A 25278-nucleotide genomic window follows, 5' to 3' on the forward strand; every position below is an offset into this window, starting at 1 on the left:
TTAAACATTAAATGTGCTTCAATCTAAGCCAGTAGCTCTGGCTCTTATGTTCAGCGTCACTGCATTCATATTGTCAGTGATGGCTTCTGTTTTAAACACCATTAAAACGATACAGGAAGTCGAAGGGTGGCCGCTGATTGTATTCCCACACAGTGCTAACTTCAGCAAGCAGAAGACTTCAAGCAAAAGGCAAAACATGCATCCGATCCTTGTGGCCTAAATGTCACCGAGTTGTTTTTCTTGATTGGCCTGAAGCGCCCCCCAAAATTCAATCAGTGTTTCCAACTTAATCTGTCCCTCTACACAGCCTGCTGATAAGGAGCGGATCTTCTCTCTGTCGTCTTGTTGATCATCAGTGATCAAATCGGATGACTTCAATCTGCATCGGTTACACAAAGTTCATCCCACTGAATTGTTTTTGCTTTGGGGGCGGGGGGAGCAAAAGAATTTTCCAAATCTTGGAAAATGTTCTCCGCCACGCTGTTCACCGACTCATTTAGGACGTCCCGGTGCAGGAATGATAATGTATGCATTGTTTTATAATATTTTTTAAAAATAAATGGAGCATATTCATACGAACGTTCATCAAAACAGAAAAACACTTTTAAAACCTTATGACACGTCATAAAGACTACATTTACGTTTTTGATGTCAAATAGAATATTCTGAAAATGTCTCTATTAAAATTTAAATAATGAAATAATTATTAGCGCTGCTTTTTTAAATTTTTTTTTTTAGATAGCATTTCCAAGTATTAATTTCTTTCTTTTGCAGAGGGAAATCTTTTTTTATTTGTACGAGATTAGCAGCTTATGTCTTTTTTTCCAATGTGAAAGCTGATCATCGTCCGAGTTCACCTTGGATCATTTATTTATGTGTTAAAATTGTTACGTTTTTTAATTATTGTTATTTTTGCCTTAGTTGTAGCTATAATGAGAAAATATTAGTAACATGTTTTATGCATTTAAATAATAAAAAAGGGAATGAGAAACCCTGAGAATACGTAACAACTAAATCAAGTTTTTTTTTTTTTTTTTTTTTTTATTTTAAGTAATAATAAAAAATCCCAACAGGTATCCATGTTCCGTTTTATTTATGGGTATGCTAGCATGCTAACAGGTTAAAAGTATGTGCTTATATTGACAAGATTTCTCAACATCCCATCTTTCCTCCTCTCAGTTTTCCTGGACAGTCCCACCTTTGTTACGCAAATTACGTGCAGACGCCTCCGCTTTTAACCAGTCTGTATTCCGATCATCTATTAAATCTCCGTGACTTCACAACAAGCCATTGTGAATTAAACAATAGATGTTTTTTTTTTTTTTTTTTTTTTTTTTTTTTTTTTTAATCATCTAAAATCAGTGACCTGCCTCTAGAATGTATCATACTCTCGGTAGACGGAGTGTGAACTTGTCATCTTGTCTTTGGGCTCAACACCTGGACTACTGCCAGCCAGAAGGTGTCCGCCAGTTGGACTGAGGCGCAGGATTTGGGTGAGACGTGTTTTTCTGCTGTGTTGGTGAACTTTAAGCTTTAGGTCTTAGCTTTTCTTAGACAATAAATAGTCGGAATGGGTGTCACAGGGAGATCAACCAGCTTCTTAGAAACGTGGGTGTTTCCACGAGGCGGATCCCTGGGATCACCTGTGAATGTAATTAAAACCCTCATTCGATGTGACTGAGCGGGCTTATTAGACGCGCAGATATTTGTGTTTCGGGGTGAGGCCAACGGGGCGACACTGGCATCTATCAAGTCAATCCCGGACGAGGCTGGACACTGGAGCTTGTGCGTAACCACTGAGCCGGACCTCGAAGATAGAGTTCATGCTTGGCACTCTTTGTATCCGTCTGAGTCAGCGCCCTGTGGAAACCCGTAGCGCACCCGGCCTCCCTCTGATGCACTTATAGCGCACAAAAACTTTGACTTTTTCCTCGCACCCTTGCAGCTTTGGCACATCAACCCAGGTGGTGGGACACGGCGGCCTGAACATCATGTCCCTGAACAAGTACAGCCAGAGCTCCTCTTCCTCATCATCCTCCGGCTCCATACGGGACAAGAAGGTCTTCGCCAAGCTCAAGCTCAGTCTGTCGGGGGACTACCCGAGGAAGAACGCGGAGCTGCTCAGCGGTCAGTATGGGATAAACCTGCTGCTGGTCGGGGTGGCGCTGATGCTGGCCATCGCGCAACAAGACGCCTCCGTTGAGGAGGAGGACCTGCTGTCCTTCACCACCAGCCTCATGATACTGCAGCTGCTCTGGATGATGTGGTACATCCTGGTGCGGCACAGCCAGAGGAACACGCGAACCGAGAGGGACGTCAATGCCACTACGTGCTGGATAAGAGGTTAGCTAGAGGAGGCAATCAGATGCATAGAAAGCGTCCCGTTAGATGATGTGCAGGAGAGAAAGTTGTGGTTATATATATATATATATATATATATATATATATATATATATATATATATATATATATATATATATATATATATATATATATATATATATATATATATATATATATGTGTGTGTGTTTTTTTCATCATAGGAACAAAAACATACTCTCCGTTTCTATGTTTAAAAACTGATGTGCATTGTCTTGAAGAAGTATTCACACCCGTTTAACGTTTTTCACATTTTGTCTGGTTACAATAACAGATTTCAATGCGTTTCAATGAGGTTTTATGTGACAGATCGATGTCAGGCTACAACTGCTAACAAAAATCTGGAAAGTGTTTCCCACATATTCGCTAACTTTCACTGCAACAGCCTCTAAATAAGATCCTAGGCAACCTCAAGAAGTCACATTTTTAATAGTAAACAGTATTTGAAATTTTTTATCGAAAATTGCTTGAGTGTCGTAAAGACCAGAAACCCCTCAGTTAAATTAAAAGTCATAAGAGCAGATATGTGGAAGAGGATGCTGTGGTCAGATTGGACAGAAATTCTACTCTTTTTTTTTTCTTTTCCTCTTTTTTTTCTTATCTCAACCTTGATCACACCGTCCCCCATGGCGAAATATGATGATGACACCATCATGGCGAACATAGATAATATAATTTCATGCCTCACTTTGAACCAAAACCAAAACAAAAACAAAAAAATCATAATTACAGTATGTGCTACTTTCTGTCAAATCAGTTTCCAGGAGACACTGAACCGTTTCGTGCTTATGGCTGTTTTTCCAAGTCACTGTAAATGACAAACATGGTGGAATTTGTTTTCTTTTTTTTTTTTTTGTAGGTGGTTTAACTCTTCTCGCTGTCCTCTCACTGATCATGGACGCGTTGAAAATCGGATACTACATCGGATATCGGCTGTGCTTGTCGGCGGTGCATGTAGTCTATCCCGTCATCCATGCAGTTCACACCGTAGCACAGGTAAGTTTACAAATCTGCTTTAATATTAGCGACGTGATAATCTTTTGTCAGCATTTTACCAGCTAGGTCCTTATTATCTGCGTGCCACCAAAGTGCCCTGGATAAAGAATTGCCCTTTGTTGCAGAAACACTGTAATCTTCTCCTTTTCCATGTTATTTGAGTGTAACCTCATATGGCAAAGCAAATCTGTGTTCTTTTTTTATTAACGGTTTTGTTGGCTCTAGTGGCCTTTATTTGAAAGCAGTTTGACAGGAAAGAAGGTAATGAGAGAGGGGCAAGACATGCAAATGTCGCCAGGCCGGGAGTTGAACCTGCGACCAGGACTAAGGCCTCAATATGTGGATTGTGCTTTGCCCCTGCACCACCGCAGCACACCACAGCTCTGTGCTTTAAAGAGACTTAAACACTCAATTTAAGATTAGTAATTATTTTCGAACATATAACAGTGGTATTTGTGCCAAATGCTGGAACTGTGAACTGAATTTGATTTTGTTTTTACAAGCCTTTCAAGATGTTTTACTTTTGTTTAGTTTTTTTCTTCTTCTCTCTTTTTAGGTCCATTTTCTCTGGTTTCACATCAAGGATGTGATCAAGAGCTTTGAGACATTTGAAAGGTATTTGAACTCTAGTGTTTTATTATTTGAGAGTCGTGTTAAAAGAATGGAAAATCACATCCCACCTTTCAGACTTTGTGTACCATGTATCTAAAAAGACATTTTTATTTCTCTTTTTAAGGATCAGAAGTAAAAAAAAAAAAAAAAAAAGAATAGTTACTCAACCTTGCAGTGTAAGACACCAACTATTTCCACACAGTGTTAGATGATTATGACATTATTGTCTACTCAGGTTTGGAGTGATTCACGCGGTTTTCACCAACCTCCTCCTGTGGTGCAACGGCGTGATGTCGGAGACCGAGGATTTTATGAAAAACCACTTCAGAACCTCCGGCCTGGAATTTCAAAATATCACCAAAAGTAAGGGCCAGTGGGTTGATTGCTGCCTTGTACCTCAGAAGAAAAGTCCACTTGTCCACTCGAGAGCTCGCTTCAATGGATGAAAGAAAACTAAAAGAGAGGAGGGTCTGAGAGGGGAAGGGAGGGAAGCTTAGCCTCCCAGTAGGTCTTGTTTGTGTCGAACATCTCTCTATTAGGTTTCACAGTGGAGCACAGATTTGCCGGTCCTGGCTGCCCCCTTCCTGGCCCTTTCCGCACACTTCAGCCACTGCTGCCGACTTTGGCAACCCCCCCGCTTGACCCTAGACATCTTTATCCCAAGGCTGCTTAGTCCCAAGGGTGCTGCAATTACAGTAACTGATACATCTAAGCCTGGGGTTGGGGGGTTCAGTTGCTCCTCCTCATATCCGGCTGGCTGTGAGGGTGGTTGCACCCTGACTGTTCCCCTTTTAATTAAAAGGTGCAGCTCCACCTCCAGGGGGGTGGGGGGTGGGGGGGGGGTTGGGGCACACGGCAGGGTTTTGTTAAGGTGTGCCCCTGGGGGCAACCAATAACCACAGTGGGCTTTACACGCAGTGGGTAAGTATAAAACATACATTCAACTGCAGGTGCGTTCAGGTGACGGGGGAAATTTCAAATGAGTAAAATATTACCTGCTGTGACTGAACACGGAAAAGCAACAAAAACAGACCAGGTGAAGAACTTAGTTTCATTGCTGTTAGGAAAATTACTTAATATTATGTACCTAAGAATGAGTTCAGCTCCAGAGAAAAGTTGAAAAATGGCATATAAAAAAATACTTGTTGAAATTGAAAAGACTTGCAATATATACATATATATATATATATATATATATATATATATATATATATATATATATATATATATATATATATATATATATATATATATATATATATATATTTATATATATATATATATATATATATATATATATATATATAAAGTAATGTGAAGTCAGAAAGTTGGGGGAAACAAGAGAAAGTTAGAAAAATAAAGTTGACATGCATTTCTTAGCATTATTAAGATTAAATTGTACAGCTTTGGTCAAATATTTTGGTAGTGAGACGAGAGCTTTGTGGCGATCGCTCCAAAACGTTGAGTGATGCCTTGAAATGTTACCACAATATTTCCACATCATGCTTTTGATGCCATCTATTTTATGAAGGGATCAAATTTCCCCTTCAGCAAGAGCCCCACAACATAATGCTGCCACCTCCATGCTCCACATTTGGGATGAAGTTCAGAGATTGCCAAGCTTCCTCTTTTCCTCCAAATGCATTGATGCTCATTATGGCCAAAAGTCTTACAGTTTGCTTCATCAAATGACTCATAAAAAGAAAGGTCTTCAGATTTTTACAACCTCCTACAAAAGGACGCAGGAGGTCGTATTTTTGCAGGAGGTCGTGCGCCAATGTACTACTTAACTCGAATCAGAACTTTATGAGGCCATTTCATCTGAACTATTTTTTAAACTGCTTAAAGAAAGATGAAAAGGTATCTTCTGAAATTAGAGGAAAGAAATCCTCTAAAAATGCCTCTGACGTTATTATTCTGTCATTTTGCAATAATTTTGCTCATCCTGACTAATCTAAAATATCAAAAAAACTGATTTAATGTCGAAGAGGAAAACGTCTTTTCACACTGTCTATGTAAATATGTAATTTTATAAGTTGTTTTGCAGCATAAAACCCTGACTTAACATGTACTAATTTGTTCATTTGAATACACACATTACACGACTTCATAAGAATACTAATTCTTGTGTAATCACGTTTTGTCTTGTTGCTGGAGGTGGAGCTAATCCAGTGTTTGATCCGTTTGTGTTTGTTTATTATAAACATCGCTGCTGCTGAGAAGGATTTACTAAAACAGTGAATGGAAATGTTGGCAAGTTGAAGCCTGCTGAAATAATGCCGATTACGCACTAGTTTAGTTCGGAAAAAGAAATCATTAAAAACTGATCTAATATTTTAATGTTCTTGCTATTCTTTACAAGAACTGGTTCCAAAGCAAACTTTGGAACCAGTTAGGAATCCCTGCTGGCCTGGGGGACCCAGGATGACAGAAATGAACTCTTATTGGGTTTAATAATGTCCCTGTCGTGTAAGTATGATGGAAAACATCACACGTTTGAAGATGTTACAAATTAGTTTAATTTTGCTCCAGTATCACTTAATCATCCCAAAATAGCTTTAATAAAGCATTTTCAGTCATTTACAACGTTAACTTGAAGTATTTTTCCACCAATATTTCACTAGGAATTAGTAACAATCTCTGCTTGGAGTTATCAATTAAATGACAAAAATGACAATGAAGATGTAACATTCACAGTAGCTGTGGTGAAAACACCAAGAAAGTCACAGTGTGTTAGAAATGATAATTGTCTAAAAAAGAGTGGACAAAGCATTAGCAAGAAAAATGGAAATATAAATTGTGGCTATCTCAGTTATTTTAAAATGCGTGATGATTGCCTGCAGATTATATATAATCCCAACTCTCTCTATATTGAGCATTTTCTCTTATTTACATGTGTATATTACATAAATATTTTTTTATTGGACATTACCTTTACAATACTCAACAGCAGCATACTTCTCACTTATTTTCGCCTGACAGTGTAGGGTAAGACGACGCATAGCAGGGCACCAAATATACAGCAGAAAGAATGGGAGGGCAAACGGCCCTTTGTTTAACGCCATTAGAAATGACAGATATGTGATTTTGTGACTTAAGGATGACGTTTGTTAAACTGAGCGAATAAACTGATAGACTGAAAATTCTCAGATAAAATACAGTGCTGCTGGATCGTAAACATGTGCAACTACACGCGCAAAGCAACAGATGATATATTTAATTTCACTGAATTCCCAAGAAGCATTTAACTAATTCAAACCAAACTGATTATTAAAAAAAAATAAAAAATGCACCAACTACAGTCAACTTTACTGCATTGCTTCATAAGTAGGATTGAATGAATCTAATCTATGATTAGATTGAATTGACTTTTTTCCTTGTGAAGATGTGCTATGAATAAATAAACTGAATTGGATTAAATATTATGTCTAGTATTACTATTATGTTAGTGTTAGGCATTTTGAACTCTTTGGACATTTGCGTTGTGCAAATAACCGCCTCACATATTCTTAATATCTCTTACATTAGAGTTGCTTTTAGAGACCAGTGTTTGTGTCTCCGTAAATGAGACTGTATGTTGTAAGATGTTTTGAACTAAAACATCTAATCTGCACATCAAAATTGCAACAATTGCTGCATGTTAGTTAACCCAATATCATATTTAGGCCTAAATATATTAAGATTTGTTGGGATCTTATTTAATTACAAAAATTCTGTTCAGATGTGTTTCTCTGCATCCATCTGGTTAATATTGCAATGTTATGGTAAGTGTGGTGATATTACTTAATTACTCCTGCACACTTATTGTTATTTTATTGAACAAGTCTCCTTTGTTTTAGATTTCATCACGTCATTGTCGTCTGTTTACAGACTCTTTCTGCCCTTCACTAAACTAACAGTACTGCAGACACTTTTTAAGCCTTTTAGTTTCTTCCATTGTTACGTCTCAATAGATGGGTGTGTTTTAATAATGGTTGGCATAACAATGATTTTTTTGTTGTGTTACTCACAATTTGTCTCTCATGTCTTTGTACGCATTCTTGTTTTACCTGTTTTCCAGGGGAGCCGGCGCTGGAGTGCAACTGCACAACAAGCACATGCTCCCTGTTCTTCCAGAGCTTCACGTACCTCTTCCCCTTCAACATCGAGTACCACATTTTTGTCTCCGCGCTGCTTTTCGTCATGTGGAAAAACATCGGACGCACCATTGACATGTCCTCAAACAGAAAAAGTCTGGTCACCAAAACACAGGGCTTGACTTTGGGCCCCATTCTAGGTCTCCTGGCACTGGCCAGCACTATAGGAATACTGGTGGTCTACATTACACGGTTACAGGGCCCCCTGGAAGTTCACCAGTCAACCATTTCTATGTTCTACATTTACGGCATCATCATGATGGTGGTCATGTGTTCTGCCGGCGCTCTGGGTTTGCTCATCTACCGCGCAAACCACATGCCTCTTGACGCATCAAAGAACCCTTCGAGACAGCTGGACACGGAGCTGCTGTTCGGGTCGGCCCTGGGCTCCTGGTTCATGTCCTGGTGCAGCATCGTGTCAGTGCTGAGCAGCAAGAGTGACCCTCCTTACCGCTGGACCAACCTAATCTACTCCCTCCTAGTTGTTCTGGAGAAGTACATCCAGAACCTCTTCATCATCGAGTCCCTTTATCGCCAGCAGGAGAGTGTAGAGAGGGCCGACCCGGAGCTGCCCACCAATCCGGAGGTTTTCTCGGTGACTTCGTCTCTGCCTCCCTTAAACGGGATTGACAACCAGGCATACGAGTCTCCAGGTGGGGGATCCGGTTCCATGGAGAACGAGCAGGAGGAGAACGGACAGGTGTACGGATCTCAGCGGAAGCAGTCGAGTGTGACGCTGGCCGTTGACACTCACGTTGTGGAACCCTTAAATATAAAGAGGCTCGTCCTGAAGAACATTGCTGTTTTACTGTTACTGTGCAACATTTCGGTAAGTTTTTCTACACACCGTCAAAACCTTGTAAACAGGATTCAAAACCTAGCTTGTAAAATTTGTGTCTTTGTGCAATGAATTAAGGATCTAGTGTTTTCATACTACATGACTGTCTTCCTCCATTTAAAACAAATATTGTGTTGCCTATTACTGTCTTGGTTCAGTCTCATACTTAAAAAACAAACTTTTAGAAACCTTGCAACTGGAGAATCCTAAATTTATACCAGATATTATGTGCACGTAGCATTCCCTCCAGAGTAACTAACGCTCTGGTGAAGAATGCAACTATTTGAGTTTCATACTTCTCAAAGGTGCTCACAAAGCAAATTTTTTCACATTCTGTCATGCTACAACCACAAACAATGCATTTCATATGTGAAATGGATGAAAAAGTATACACTAAATTCACGTTTTTTTGGGGGGTTTTTTACAAACAACTTTGAAACGAGTATTGTATATTTTGTCTCCTGAGTCCACAGCTATGATTGGCTTACCAATCATAGCTGTTGTTGTCTTGGAAAATGTCTCTAACAGCTTTGCAGATGTGGCAGAGATGTTTTCCCATAATTTATTTTTTTTCTCACAAATAGATCAATCTAAGTTAGACTGGATAGAAAGCATCTGTGAACTTAATACTTTAAAGCTGTGCCAAAGATTTTCAGTGGGATTTAGGTTTGTGCTTTGATCCAACCATTTATGTCTGTACATTTAAGTTTTTGTTCGGTTGGAAGACAAACCAAGTTTTGCGGGACCACTACGGGATTTTCTTGTTGTTCACTCTGTCCATTTTCCCTTCAACTCTGTCCAACTGCTCTTCCTCCACTGAGGAATAGCAACCCCAGATTATGATGCTGCCACTACCATTTTGTTTGGGCTGCCGTCTAGTGCTGATTTTTCTGTATCCTCTATGTGGCTTGTGGCAAACTGCAAACAAGATTTCTTGTGGCTTTCTTCCAACAATTTTTTGTGTGTGTGTGTGTGTGTGTGTGTGTGTATGTGTGTGTGCACAGCTAATAGCGACAGAACGTCCCACCTGAGTTTTGGATAGAAACCAAGGGGTTGTACTGGATTTTATTTAGGAGTATCAAAGTAAAGGGGGCTGAGTGCGTGTGCACAGCCAACATTGATTTAGTTTTATTTGTTTTAAACTTTGAAAGTGATCTGTCACTTTCTTCTACTTTCCAATGAAAAACTCCTTTGTGTTTCTGCTAACGAAATATTGAAACATTGAAATTTGAAGCTCTAATGGCAAAATGTGAAAGGGTTTCTATTCAACCGGACGGACATATGACTCCGGTAATAATGAACGTAAAGTATCATTCCTGCAACAGTGAGTCCCCTTGTTTAATTTTTTATTTGTATTTGTTTTTAAAAACCACACCTTTTCTCCTTTCAGCTGTGGATCCTCCCCGCCTTCGGCTGCAGGCCGCAGTACGACAACGGCCTGGAAGAGGAGACGTTCGGCTTCAGCAGGTGGACCACTATTCTCAATTTTGCCATTCCTCTCACCCTCTTCTACCGCATGCACTCCGTGGCCTCCCTGTTCGAGGTGTTTCGCCGAGTCTGACCGACGATCCGGCGAACGCTGCCCGACAATGATGCGCCGCCGGAACCCTCGCCAGCAACCAGCAGCCAGTTCCCAGCCGTTGCGCCGCAGCGCAGGTCAACTGTTCAGGAGGCCGTCAGGGTCACTTCTGCTGCAGACTTGAAGGCAAAACTAAACTTTGGAGAGACAAACCATAGAGCCTGTACTCCTTGAAGAATAACAGAAAGTGTTTTATATATATTTATGGGGAGAATATAGTTATTTTGCTACATTTATAGGGACTCTTTAGTACTTTATAATCTGTTCTGATAATTGTTTCCACTGGGGTACAATCCATTGTAGAACAGTGCTTAATCTGAAATGCACATTATATATTCTCATAATCGTGAGTAAATACAGATTGTAGAATACTGACCGAGTCACAATATCCAAAAGTTAACAGTGCAGCCACTGTATACAATGTAAATGGATGACGTTCTCACTTATCCATGTTTAAAGTTTAGACTGAGTAGTAAGACAGAATGCATAGTAGAATTACAAGTTTGCATTTACAATCTTATCACTAAATGTTTTGCATTTTGTTACTAGTTGGATATTAGTTCTCAGCTCGTCCGTCTCTCAGCCAGCAGTCGTTGTACGCTCTGAATCTATAATCTGTTCATCTGATTGGAACATGCGTCTCAAATTATTACACTAAAACGTTTCCCTTTGTGAGCCAGATAAAATTCACAATGAACTCACGTGTCAGGATAGAGACTTCCTTAATTTTGTACCAGAAAATATTGTTACTGCCATCACCAGCCACCACAGACGAGTGCTGTCACTAATGGAAATGCAATAAAAACAATCACAGCCTGGGACAAAACTTTGCACTAAAGACGTTACTATGAAATTTTGCTGAAGGTTTTATTCAGGTGTCCGATTGAGTTCTCAGTCTGGTGCTATCCTTTCGGGTTTTCTATGTGCCAAGTTGTGGGAAACAAACAAGCACAAAAATACAATAAACAAAAACAAAAAAATTCATCTCTCATATTACTGTAGTCCTGTATATACTGCTACTCTGATCAAAATCTCTCAGCTGCTGTGATATTGTTCGCCTATTTGATTAAATTGTGCTTTTAAGAGATTACATCAATATATATGTACATATTCTGTGCATACAATAAAAAAAATTTCTTTTTCAAACTTAAGACTTATCATATTTTCCTTTTTATTATTGTCATACAATGCTACTTGAACCTTTCCACTTCACTTTGCGACCACAAACCTAGGTTCATTGTTTTAAATAACAAGTATAGCATGATTGTGAAGTGGGAGAAAATAATGAGTGTCATGACTCCGCTTGTACAATCAAAAAGCTGTGTGTGACAGAAGCTAACTCTCCTCATCACCCTGAACGCACCGTGGACACAGTGAAACGTGGTGGTAACAGCTTTATGCTGTGGGGATGCTTTTCTTCAGCAGTGACAGGGAAGTTGGCAAGAGTTGGTGACAAGACGGATGAACCGGATCACAGGGAAATCATTGAAGAAAAATTGTTAGAGACTGCAAACACTGGTGGAAGTTCATCTTCTAACACGCACGGGCATACAATAGCTGCAATAGATGGGTTTAGTTTAGAGAACATCATCGTGTTGGAATTGAAATCCGTTAACGGACTTTTTCCATCAGACAAGGGTTTGTTAGTGAGTCAGTGAGATGTGCGTCCGGCTGCAGCACCCATTCACACCACTGGGTGGAGCCAGACTGGTTTGAAGACAACGGCTTTATTTCTCAAGCGTGTGCTTTTCACTAAACGCTTGTGTGGGGGGAGCCGATAAAATCTTTGACAAACACAAATCTAGTTTTAAGCGACGTCCAAAGAGCAAAAAGAAACTCAAAACAGACGTTCCTCTTTTCATGTTGACTTTTTAAATTGGGATATTCTGTACATTTTTTTTTCGTTTGTTTGAAAAGGAAATCAGTCCATTGCAGCTTTTGCAAAAACAAACTTGAATGTACGCATAATGCTCCTGTGACGTTTGCGAAGTGCAGAGGTATCCTAAATGCTGGATGGGACGTCGTGTTACCGTTTTGCCTCCTGGCGTGGCCTGATCCCCGCAGATTATGGGTCAGGCTACTCCGAGAGAATTTGGCACCGGGCGTCAAGGGGATTATTCCAGCATAGTGTCTGAACGATTTGACAGGCACGCAGACACGTCTAAAAATAACCGTGACGTTTCAGAGGCGGAAGCCGTGCGGATGTTGCCGCTGCACTGACACGCGGCGAGGCGGCGATCCTCGCTCTCCAAGCCCGATGAGTGCGAGTGTGTGACTCACCGGCTTTGAAAAGAAAAGTCCCTGAAGAGGGTGAGCTTTGACCTCCAGTCAGGGATTGTTAGAGGGGGATAAACAAGCACCTGGGATCAGGAAAAGTCCGAGAAATATGTTCCAGCACACTGAAGTGTCAAAATGGCAGCCCATATATATATATATATATATATATATATATATATATATATATATATATATATATATATATATATATATATATATATATATATATATCCTGATCGTCTTTGCTGCGGGCTGCCTGCGGTTCAGCACCACGGACAGAGTCTGTGTTGGTTGTTCAGCGAACTGTCAGGCAAGTTGACAGTGTTTGAGTACAGCGCCTGTTCGAATCATTTGACCCTTTTCCACATTTTCTCGATAAGGATACATGTTTTTATTATTATTATTATTATTATTATTATTATTATTATTATTATTATTATTATTATTATTATTATTATTATTATTATTACAAATAAAAATTGGTTTCAGCCTGGGAATGGTTTGCTGTGCGTCATTTGTTTCTCCCCCAGACTTCTTGTTGTTTTGCATGTTGGCCAAAAAAAGAAGAAGAAAAAAAGAAGTTACATTTTGGTCTCACATTACCAGCGCGTGTGTATTTGCTGTGTTCTCTGTGGGGCTTGTGGGAAAGTTCTTCTGACAGACAGATTCCTCCCACCTGAGTTTCGGATCTCTGCGCCAGAGTCTTCTCCTTGACCTGCCTGTCAAGTCATGCCTTGGTGGGTTCGCAGTCGTGGCATACTCTTTCCAGCAGAGCTTTGTTGAAACGTCTAACGCTTGTGACACCGTTCATCCCTCGACATGTGACACCGTTCATCCCTCGACATGTTTGACGCGATTCTTAGTCTACGGTGTATTTTGCTTACTAATGTTGCCCAACAAATATCTAAGGTCTGAAGTTTCACTTGGATTTTAAACCCACACAGGGTGATTCTGATTACTACTCACGTGGACTGGATTTGATATAGGTGTAGCAGAGCTGGATGCAAATGAGCGCCCCGCTTTGCAGCACCGCTTTATGTTGTTTTGTCGCATCTGATTAAAATAACGTGTGTTGGATTTTGTTGTTTGTTGAGTATTTAAAGCATGAGAAAGTTGAGGGGTGTGAATACTTTCGCAAAGTCTTAGATGGTCTTACGTGGAACGCGTCGCTGCTTCTCTATCTTATTTATTTTTCGTTCACTGCATGGCGTTAAATATAGGCTAAAGCAGGCACAGAATATCCACAAGAAGAAAAAAAAGAAAATCGTTTTTTTTTTCTTCTTCTTCTTCTTTTATTGTGAAGCCTTTAATTACGCACTTTGGAGTGTCCCAACGAGAGGTCTCGTTGGTCCCCAGTGCGCAATTGTGCGTTGACGCCACGCACAAAGAAGGCGTAATGGTGCATGCGCCAAGACCTGGTTAGACGTTCGTGTGAGCGTGCGTCGATGTGTGTGAGAGTAAAGCTGGAGGGACTCCCGTCTCGTCCTCACGGTGCTCAGAATATCTTGGACTGACTGATCCAGAGGCAGCCCGGTCACACGACCGGAGCGACCGGGTTTTTCCCCAATATGCTTCCCCCCCTGCTCGCCGCTTTTGGGTCCTTCAGCGCGCCGTGTGCGTCGTTCGGTTTAATTCCAAAGCTCCCTGCTCTTGCTTTCCCTCTATTCTGCGCTGCGCATCAAGGTGGCTGCCCAGCGGGTCATCGCGGACAGTCCGGCGACTGGCTGAAAGCTGAGCCCGCCCGCCCGCACGGAGATACGGACTGCAGTTTTACTTGAAGAGAAGAGGTGGAGGGGGAGGAAATGGAGAACCCGGCCAGGTATCTCTCTTCGGTGCAGGGGATCGATTCCGTGCCGGCGCCCCTCGGAGAGGTCATGTGGAACAGCACTGAAACGGAGGCGACAAACGACGGCGGGAAGGACGTGGTGGCACGCACGGTGACCGGCTGCCTGCTGTCCTTGCTCATCCTTTGGACTCTGCTGGGGAACATCCTGGTGTGCTCCGCGGTGCTGCGCTTTCGCCACCTGCGGACCAAAGTCACCAACATCTTCATAGTGTCCCTGGCTCTGTCGGATTTATTCGTGGCCGTGCTGGTGATGCCCTGGAAAGCTGTGGCAGAGGTGGCCGGGTACTGGCCGTTTGGCACTTTTTGCAACGTCTGGGTCGCCTTCGACATCATGTGTTCCACCGCGTCCATCCTCAACCTCTGCATCATCAGCGTGGATCGGTACTGGGCCATCTCCAGTCCCTTTCGATACGAGAGGAAAATGACCCAGCGGGTCGCCTTTGTCATGATCAGCATCACCTGGACACTGTCCGTGCTGATTTCATTCATACCGGTCCAACTGAACTGGCACAAAGCCACCGCCGACGGGTTGGCCGGAGCGCACAACTCCTCCGCGAGTCGGCAACTGGAGGAAAACTGCGATTCCAGTCTGAGCCGCGAATACGCAATCTCCTCCTCGCTCATAAGTTTCTATATTCCCGTGGCGATCATGATTGTAACATACACCAGGATTTATCGGATTGCTCAGATCCAGATCAGAAGGATAGCGTCCCTGGAGAGGGCGGCGGAGCACGCGCAAAGCTGCCGAAGCAACAGGATAGAGTGCCAACACCACAACACGCTGAAAACTTCAATCAAACGGGAAACCAAAGTGTTTAAAACTCTTTCGGTGATCATGGGCGTCTTCGTGTGCTGCTGGTTGCCCTTTTTCGTGTTGAACTGCATGGTCCCGTTCTGCAACAAGCCGGCTGCGGACCGAGACGCGGGCTTGCCGTGCGTCAGCGAGACGACCTTTGACGTCTTCGTGTGGTTCGGTTGGGCCAACTCATCCCTCAACCCAATCATCTACGCCTTCAACAACGAGTTCAGGAAGGCCTTCGCCAGCCTCCTGGGCTGTCGCCACTTCTGCTCCAACACACCCGTGGAGACGGTGAACATCAGCAACGAGCTGGTCTCTTACAACCAGGACACGATCATCCACAAGGAGATCGCCAACGCGTACGTCAACATGATCCCCAATGTGGTCGAATGTATGGAGCACGAAGAGACGTTCGACAGGATCTCCCAGTTTTCTCACAACAACGACAACGCCACAGACTCCGTTTGCGACCTGGAGGACTGCGAAGCGGACATCAGTCTGGACAGGTTGTCACCTTTCACCCCAAACGGATTACACTGACTCCACACGGTGCGTCACTGGGTGTGTTGGTGATTCTCAGAGCCGGCCCAAAGTTATACGGGGCCCTGGGCAGAATTTGATTCGGAGGTCCACTTCTGATTAAATTTAACATCCATCAGCAACTAAAGCGCCACGATGTTACATTGCCCATGCTCGGTCATTATTTAAATTCCACATTTGAACATCTTGGTTTAAATGCAGAAATAAAAATAGTCAGCCAAAACAGACAAGCAAACAAACAAACAAACAAATCCTTAAATTGATATTTCAGATTTTTATCAGCTAGAGGGTAAATAATCAGAGCTGGGCCAAAAGAATCAAAGGACAGCCTCAGATTCAAAATATTCATAGAGATTTATGGGAACACAAATTTATGAACCTTCAAACTGTTTGAATTAATTCATTATAAAGGTAAAAAAAACAAGGTATTTACACTGGGCAAACACACTGTGGAACAATTGTGCTCAGGCAGTCTGGTCAAAGTAACTACAGTGCCTTGCAGAAGCACTCCCGACCCTTGAACTTTTTTTTTTTTTACATCTTGTCACATTAGAGACAAATTTAATTGGTATTTTATGTGATCGACCAAGACAAAAATATTTAAAAGCAAAAAAAAAATCCACCAGACATCACCCAAATAGTTAAGAGAATCCACCTTTCTGTAATTCAATCTTGGTAAAAGTCCCAGTTTTCACAAAGACTAATAAACACAGCTGTCAAATCAGGTATAAAGCTGATTTATACCTGATTTAAACAGTAGAGAAGCTCAGTGTTATGTTATAAAACTGAATGGCAAGCTTTGAACATCTTAGATCTTAATCTGAAAATGGAAAATGCATCACAGGGCTGCAAACCCACCAAAACACCAGTACACCTAAATAAAAAGCGTGCAGTGTGTGTTCTGGACATGTACAGGTGATGAGCCGGTCCTTCTAAAGATAAGTGTTATAGGAAAGGCTAACTTGTTTAATCTCTTTGTTACTTGGCTGAAAACTATGGTCTAATCATTTAAAATCACTCAACTGACCTTTGTTGTCTCAATAAAAGCACATTTCTCCAAGTCATGATAAAACAAAATTCATGTATAATAAATTTCTACAAGTAAAAAAAAAAAAACACCCTGTTTTTACCAGTAGGTGTGAAAGCTAATTTTCTTTTGCGGGAATGAGGGCAAAAGTGAGATATTAAAATATCTGACGGCAAACCTAAACTCACAAGTTGGGAAAGGAAAGCATAGATCAGAGAAGCATCCTACAGGACTGTGGCAACTTTGGAGGAGCTTCAGAGAACAACAGCTCAGGGGAGGGATTCGACACACAAATAGGGCAATCCTAAAAAAACAAACAAAAAAAACTCTGTAAAAGAGATGAAACTGGGGAGGAGGCTTGCCTTTCAGCAAGACAGTGACCTTCAACAGACGACCAGAAGAATGGTTCAGATGAAAGTGTGTTTATGCTTTTGAGTGATCAGAGCTCAAATCTCACACCGAAATCCAATTCAGAAAATAAGACCTGACAATTTATGTTCACTGATGCTTGCCATGCAATCTGACTGAGCTTCAGCTACTTTTCTATTCTAAGAAGTATCTGCAAAAATGTCCATCGATAGAGAAACAAACATGGTGGTGTGATGGTAGCTAACGGTGGACACACACAGTATTGCCTCGAGGGGCCTGAATACAAATCCACATGTCTAAACATTTTAGAATTACAATGACATACAAAAAGTATAACCGTGCAACATTTCCCAACCATTTCATACTTTGTAGTGGTCTTTCAAATAAAATCCCAATAAATGACATTGATGCTGGTGATTTTGATGTTAAGAAATCTGGAAAGATTCAAGAGGAATGTAAACTTTTGCGAGGGACAAAAAAAAGTACGGCAGTGTAGATTTTTTCTTTTTATAGCTCCACATCTGTCAACTTGCCCTATGATCCTAAGTGTTATTAGGAGCCCTGAGGCCGACTGGAGTGGCAGCTAAGCTCCTGCATTTCCTGCCTTGGGCCGGCTCTGATGCTTCCATCATCGTTAATTTTCCCAGAAGCCCCTCTCCATTGGAGTGGGGCACAACACAGGGGTACCATGAGCTATTGAGCACCATGGCTGGGCCGATGGTGGGGTCTGATGACCTTCTCGTAGACACGATCGACCACCCTGCAATGGCTTTACATCATATCTAAAACGTGATGATGTTGTCCTGTTCTGAAAACAACAACAACAAAAAAACGTGACGTGTAGATGTTTATTTACTTGACAATTAAAGTCCGTGTTTCTTCGTTCAACGGTCCATTGTTGCTGAAACTGTTGCTGACTAAAAGGCTTTACTCGGTGCGCCAGTGTCTATAATGTCTACTCCGAGGATTCACAAAGGGGACTTCCTGCCTCTTTACTAACCATCAAGCGTACCCAGTGCCCACCTTTCCATTGAGCGTGAAAACTGAGGGAAGCCTTACAAGACAGTGTGACTAAAACAGTCCAATGCAGTCAATTTAGCGCCTTACAGCCTGGCGAACAAAGAGATTTGAGACATGAAAGGAATGTGTCCTGTAGAGTTTAAGTTACGTGATGCCAAAATGCATTATTGAAGCGTGTCGCCACACCAACCTCCCAGGTGACTCTCTTTTTAGCACATGCGCTCAGGACATGTTGGACACTTGAATCTGAGCTGCCACAGGCTTTTAAATAGAAAAATCTAACGTGACGGATACACAGAGGAAGCCTGCGTGTGCTGGAATCTCTAACTCACATCTTAAAATAACACGTTGCTATTGTTAGAGTTATTTTCTATGATGTTTAATTTCACACAGTGGCCAAAACTTGTGTAACGCTTCAGCTGTGTGGGCCAGACCTATCTCTGTCTGACCAGACTCAAAGACGAGAAGAAAAAGAAATAATAATAATAATAATAATAATAATAATAATAATAATAATAATAATAATAATAATAATAATAATAATAGTCTCCCAGACATTACTTGAAACCAGTCGGACAGCACAGCTGGATATCACATCCACATCCTGATGACCTGATCTGAATGTATTTATTGTCCTTTTCAATGGTGAAGTGTGTCATAATTTGTCTAATAAAATAAAAGGTTGTCATTCAGAGTGGAGTACAGCGCATGAGTATCTTCCTGAAGTATTGTTTTCATAAAGACAAGACTATTGGCTTATTTATAAAACTCTGAAAAAAGTTAAGAGATCACTTAAAATGATCAGTTTCTCTGATTTTACTGTTTAAGTTTGTGTAAAATGAACACTGTTCTTTTATTCTATGAACTACTGACAACATGTCTCTGAAATTCCAAGCAAAACTTTAGCATTTATTTGCAGAAAATGAGAATTGGTCAAAATAATGAAAAAGATGCAAATAATGAAAAGAAAACAAGTTCATATTAATTTAGAAACAACAACACTGATGTTTTAACTCAGGAAGAGTTCAGGAATCAATATTTGGTGGAAAAACCAGGTTTTCAATGCGGTGGGCTCTTAGTTTTTTTCCATAGCTGTAAATACATACATATATGGTCAATGTGTTCTGTAAAATTTTATATTTCAAATTTCATATTCCAGTGGTATTTCCTTGTGCTTTTATTTAAATCAATTGTCAGGCAGGTAGACTGACATTCAACAAGCCCCATCCTGCCACACAGTACAGTCTATCATTATATTCAACATCAGAGGAAAGAACAAAAAAAGAAAATACGGTTGCTCAGCATCCATCCATCTCCAGAGATGGAGATGATTTTCATATTAGTGTGGAGCTTAAATTACTGTTGCTACTCAGTTCTGTTTTATTTTAAGCAATACAAGCAGAACACAGCATTTTCTTGAAAAAAAAAAGAAAAAAAAGAAGAAGATGAACATGCTCAAAAAATTGGTTGAATGTAAAAAGCCAAAGATTAATATGGTGAGATTCACATCAGGTAAAATTGTGAAAGTGAACATTGAAATTGTCGCCGTTTACTTTAGCGTAGCTATCCGTGGCGTCATCCATCTTGGCTCAGAGGTCAAGAAATTCCGGCTCAAATCCGTGACTCCCTGGAAAACTTCAGAATCCAAGTTGAAATCCGTCAAAAGTTGCTCATCTTCCTCTGTGTTTTCTAGTACAAGCTGATCAGCTCAATTCTAGTTGCCCTTTCAATGCCACCACAAAGCAGAATTAGCATTTGTTTTTCTTTTGTGCAGTTTTTACAAACCATTGTATTTGTGAAACTCTGCTGTAGAAATCTCTGCTAGTGGAGAATGTGGAGCCTGACTTCCACTGCAAACATGGTGCAGCGATTCTGAACAAAGCAGCCTTAAATTTTCTGCTTTCCTATTTTACTTGTTCTCCGGTGTGCCGAGAAGTTTTACGCTCAAAGTTTTTGCTAAATCGTGCGGAAAACAAGTCGCACAGACAGAGAAATCCCAGGGTATCAAAACCTAATTACTGCAAATGCAAAGAGCAGATCCAAACCTGTGCATTCAGGTACCGAGCTCATCTTACAGTTCTGCATACCGTCAGGAGGCCCATTTACTCCAACATGTTTCTGTTTAAGAAAACAGGACAAATAATTATCAAAATGATTTCACTCTTTAAAACCTTCTCAGCGCTGTCTTTTCTCTTGTTTGTTTTTTTTTAACTGATAATTTGGGAAATGTACAGCTTTTTTCTTTCAGTTTTCAAGTGTTACTTGAAAACTATATGGCACCCTTTCCCTTCCTCAAACACACATACAGAGCTTCTCACTGTGCGTACTTCTATTGTATACATGGGTAACTCTTTCTAATTCCTGAGGCAGAACCCAGATAAATAACAGAGCACTGGAGCTTTATAAACTAAATACAAGCTAATAGGACAACACTTCATCCCTTCTCTAAGGCATTTTCCAAGGTTGGAGTATACAAAAACATGGATCTGTCAAGAAGTGCGGTTAAGAAGGTGGCGAGGCAGACGCAGCGGACCCAGGTTGTAGAGAACAAATGGCGATTAATGGTGAAAACACAAATCCAAAGTCCAAAATCCAGGCAGCACAAAATGAGCAGAAGGCCAACGCTCAAAACTGGTAGCAACTGGTAAACAATAGACATCTGGACAAACAAGACAGCAAAACAAGGCAAAGAACAAGGAACACAGGTGGGTTTAAATACTCAGGGAGACAATCAGGAGAAACAAGGGACAGCTGGGGACAATCAAGGGGTGGACAGGACAACACGAGACTCAGTTAAGTAAAAATGACAGAAACCTAAATTTATAGAGAAAAAAACAAAAGCTTACAGGATCATTAACCACTTTGCACAGTCTCTTTAGATCCATGGTTGTAAGACTTCAGTGCAATCTCCATAGCTTAAACTTGTGCTGCCTGTAGTGGTAGTTAGAATGTTGGTATTATATATATATCTATATCTATATATATATCTATATATATATATATAGATATATATATATATATATATATATATATAACCCTCAAGCTCCCAGGCCTCTGGTAGAGGACCCGAGCTAAGAGGAAGAAGAATCACCACCCGCGGTGGGTGAGAAGGGAATTTTTTTTTATATATATATGTGGAATTTGTCTTTCCCATTTTGAGGAATGACTGGAGCAGATCAGGACAGGTCCTCTGTGTCAAATTATGCTTTTACACCAACCGGACATAAAGAGTTATAAATTTTAAAAACTCCAAGACAATGTCAAGCATAAAAGTGCTAACGAAAAAGCTACCGTAACATTTATTTTATTTTAAATCTCATGGATGCCAATAATTCTTGCTCTGGTGATTTAATTGGACGAAATGTGCTTGAAAATAAAGTTTAGACTTTTCTAAAGAAAAAAAAATTATCAGAATGCGGTTATGTCTGCTATGAAAAGATTAATTTCTTTGAAAGAATTTCACACTTCTTTGTCAAGGATGCTGAAAAATAGTTTTAAATGCCACTTTCTATGTCCTCTGATAGTATAATCTTAGAATTCAATTAATTTTATATGCATCAGCCATTTTAAATAATGTAGTTTTGAAGAATTTCAGAGAGGAAGTTTAAAAGAGCCTTTGATGAAGATGTGCTTAGTTTTTGCCAACCAGCTGGTGAAACTCCATCTAAGAAAACGTAACTTTGCAAACCGAGAATCCTAATTTTATCACTTATGTATTACAACTGAGTAAGAGCAATGCAATTTAGTCTCTGATGAGTAAAGGGACCTTGACTCAATGACAATAGGTAATTTTCCCTGATCATTGGCAAAATGACATTAAGAGAAAAGTCTGTTAACTGAAGCCCTGCGGAGGTTATCCTCCATTTTCTCCCCAATTCTTTAACCAATCAGCGTCTCTCCGATGGGACAGGAGACGACGACGAGGGTTGGGGAAGTGATCGGCTGAGCCCGTTGTTTCTGTCAGACCTGGCAAGTGGGCGAATTCTCAGCAAAAAGCACATTGGGTTGCAACTAAACAACAGAGCACTGGGGGATGATTTTCATTTCGTAGCTACACTTTGCAAGTGTTTCAAACCCCCTCCGATCTTTTGAAATGTTGTCAGATCATCATTATAAATCTGATGCATTTTGTTGAGATAGCTTGTGTGATACTACACAGTGAACTGTAAATTGTACTTTGGTACTTTTTTAAAAACCCAGCAGGGCTATATGAGTCCCTCTGGCATTTTAATGCCATTGACTCACACTAGAAATGCACTTTTGACCACGTTGCCATTGCAATTTGATTGCTGTTTATGGAATTTATGTCATTGAAATACTTTAAAAATCTTTGCAATCTTTCTGATGACAAAAACTTAATTACATCCCCGCTCCGCCCCCAACAAAAAAAAAAGTATAAATCTATTGGCTCTTGGCAAACAGTCCACCACAGTTTCCATTAATATTTGCCATACACCTTACAGGGAAAACGTTAATAATGGCATTAATGAAATTCCATAATGTTTCTCTGAAAAGCATTTTTTTGTGTGTCCTAAGTTTCAGGAAAAGTTTAATTATAAACAACTTTCAACACAAAAAACAAATATCATTCAGATTTTATGTTTGACACTCCAGCTCAGATAATACACAACAACAAAAGCTCATTTCTTCAAACCAAATAGGAAATAATCCACTTTTCATGCTTTCTCTAAAATAAAGGGTAATTTGTATTGCCATAGCAAGCATTTGATGGGTTAAAATTGAGAATAATTCACCGCTAATTGTTACGTATGACGAGGGCAGACAGAAAAAGGATTAAAAATATGGTGATCAATGTTGTTTTTATGGCAATTTGGAAAAAAAATGATATTTTGTGTCCAAGTTAACCTGCGAAGGGCATGAAAGGAAGAGATCCCTGAGGGCTTACGGAAGAGGAGCCTCACGTTTTATCAATATGTTTCTCCAAATGAAACTGAGACTGAAAAGAGAGCAGTCATTTTCATGTGCTGTCTCAGTTTTCCTTCCCAACAACTGACTGGATGAATGGATGAATGAAAACAGCAGCCCTCCCTGTAGGCATGCCACTGAGTTTGTGAGTTGTGCCCTTGCACTGGGGAGCAGCTATAACAGGTTGACTGACCTCCATATTTGGCCGTGACAGGAGAGGTGGAGAGGATGAGGAGGAAGGCTTAGGGGGTTACACCATCCGTCAAGACACATTCATCAAAATCACTCTTTTCCTCTTGCTCTCTCTCTCTCTCACACACACACGCACACACACACACACCCACACACACACACACACACACACACACACACACACACGCACACTCACACAGATGTAAAGGCGTGCAAAGCAAAGATTGTTTAGCTTCTCTTTCTTTATCTTAAAAAAATCAGTCATACGAAATGAAAGGGACCAATTTAGGTTTCTTTGACCTTTTAAAAATGACCAACGCCTCAATTTATTGGCACCATTAAAATCTTTCGCTGTTGTGAAAAGAACCCTTTAATTATGTTTAAGATCTTTTCAGACCTCTAAAGCGCTTGGGAAGACCATTCAGCGCATAATTTAGTGATAGTAAAGAAAAACCTCACAGAGATCTGGACAGGCAGCAGAACTCCAGGGACAGAAGGACAAATCACAGGGGTTGATGCGGAGTAGATCACAGAAGGAGCCATTAGAGAACAATGGAGAAAGAGAGCTATACATGCTGAGGATTGGGATTGATATGAGAACCCAGAGGGATTAATCAGAGGCAAGTATAGAGAGGGATGGCAGACAGAGGAGACTGGGAAGATTTGCATTTTCTGTGAAAATGCAATGTGAATGTTGACTGAAAACTGTGGGAACATTTGAAGTCAACTGCAGAAGACTTGTAGAAATAAAGGAAACAGGCAAAATAAAGCAAAAGCTTGCAAAACCCAAATAGAAACATTGTATAGAAGAGGAGTGAAAACTTTCAGTCAATGTAAAAAATTCCACCCAAAGAGTATTAAAAATTCATGCAGAGCACTGTTTACAAAGCTGAACTGTAAGATCACAAGAGTTTATAAGCTAAAATGAGCTAAAAAAAAAAAAAAAAAAAAAAAAGGATAGGCTTGATGGAGGCATTCAATTACCCCTAACCCTACCACTAACTCTAATTCCAACCCTCCTCCCAACATAGGTTCAGACTGGGAACCATCAGAGCCAGTGTGCCAGTGTTTGTTTTTTGGAGACATTCTTGAGCACAATGCGAGCAAAAACTCAAAGAGGGATCTTTAAAAGATATGAAACGCCTGAAATAAACAGAAGTAAGTGAAGGATCCGACTACATTTCAAAGTTTGAATGGCGTTTCCTGCTGAAAGTGGAAAAGCGCGAAATTTCTAACAGAATTTCTCTGAATTTGTGGGACGTTCCATTCATAACAATGGAGGTATTGATGATCACAAAAGAGATGAATATTTCATAAACCGCAGAAGGTGTCAGTATCAAAAGACAGAGCCAGAATGTCCTGATTGAGTGGAATATTTGGAAAGTTGAATGGTTGCAGTAGAGTGGATGAATTCAAGAATGTGAATGTCTACAGCATGCACAGTAATAATTAGAAGATGGAAAACAGCAGAGAAGGGAAGCAAAGTGACAGGCTGAGGAAAGGAGACAGAGAGACACAGAGAATCTAAAACCAGAAACTAACATAAACAGAAAAGTACACTAGGAACTAGGATAGAGAAATTTTGATGGCAGTCATTTCCAGTTTGTGGGATTAAATGGGAATTACTTTTTCAAACAAGGCAACCTGCGCTTTGAAAGTCATCAAGTTATCCTTTTTAGTTTGTCATAAGCCGTGTATGGAGGAACAACAAACATGGAAAGAGGTTCTCTCATCAGATGAG

At 40.5% G+C, this 25278-nt stretch overlaps 2 protein-coding genes across 2 annotated transcripts; both read left to right on the forward strand.

Moving 5' to 3' along the window:
• The first annotated feature begins 1674 nt into the window (after positions 1-1674).
• Positions 1675-11692, forward strand: otop1 (otopetrin 1). Its single transcript, XM_044122792.1, has 6 exons — positions 1675-2343; positions 3240-3376; positions 3933-3991; positions 4224-4351; positions 8049-8953; positions 10353-11692. Exons 1-6 carry the CDS (start codon positions 1992-1994, stop codon positions 10521-10523), a joined length of 1752 nt encoding a protein of 583 aa, XP_043978727.1. The 5' UTR covers positions 1675-1991; the 3' UTR covers positions 10524-11692.
• A 2518-nt stretch (positions 11693-14210) lies between these two features.
• On the forward strand, positions 14211-19002 carry drd5a (dopamine receptor D5a). The gene has a single exon (XM_044122798.1). It carries the CDS (start codon positions 14621-14623, stop codon positions 16001-16003), a length of 1383 nt encoding a protein of 460 aa, XP_043978733.1. The 5' UTR covers positions 14211-14620; the 3' UTR covers positions 16004-19002.
• The last annotated feature ends 6276 nt before the right edge of the window (positions 19003-25278 follow it).

This window comes from Gambusia affinis, linkage group LG07 (genome assembly GCF_019740435.1).
Source record: "Gambusia affinis linkage group LG07, SWU_Gaff_1.0, whole genome shotgun sequence".
Classification (NCBI taxonomy): domain Eukaryota; kingdom Metazoa; phylum Chordata; class Actinopteri; order Cyprinodontiformes; family Poeciliidae; genus Gambusia; species Gambusia affinis.

Bases quoted from the DNA above. Each gene is read 5' to 3' on its own strand.
- drd5a (XM_044122798.1), top strand. From the start codon at position 14,621: ATGGAGAACCCGGCCAGGTATCTCTCTTCGGTGCAGGGGATCGATTCC.
- otop1 (XM_044122792.1), top strand. From the start codon at position 1,992: ATGTCCCTGAACAAGTACAGCCAGAGCTCCTCTTCCTCATCATCCTCC. The intron at 3,377-3,932 runs GTAAGTTTACAA...CTCTCTTTTTAG, and splicing joins CAGTTCACACCGTAGCACAG to GTCCATTTTCTCTGGTTTCA. The intron at 8,954-10,352 runs GTAAGTTTTTCT...TTCTCCTTTCAG, and splicing joins TGTTACTGTGCAACATTTCG to CTGTGGATCCTCCCCGCCTT.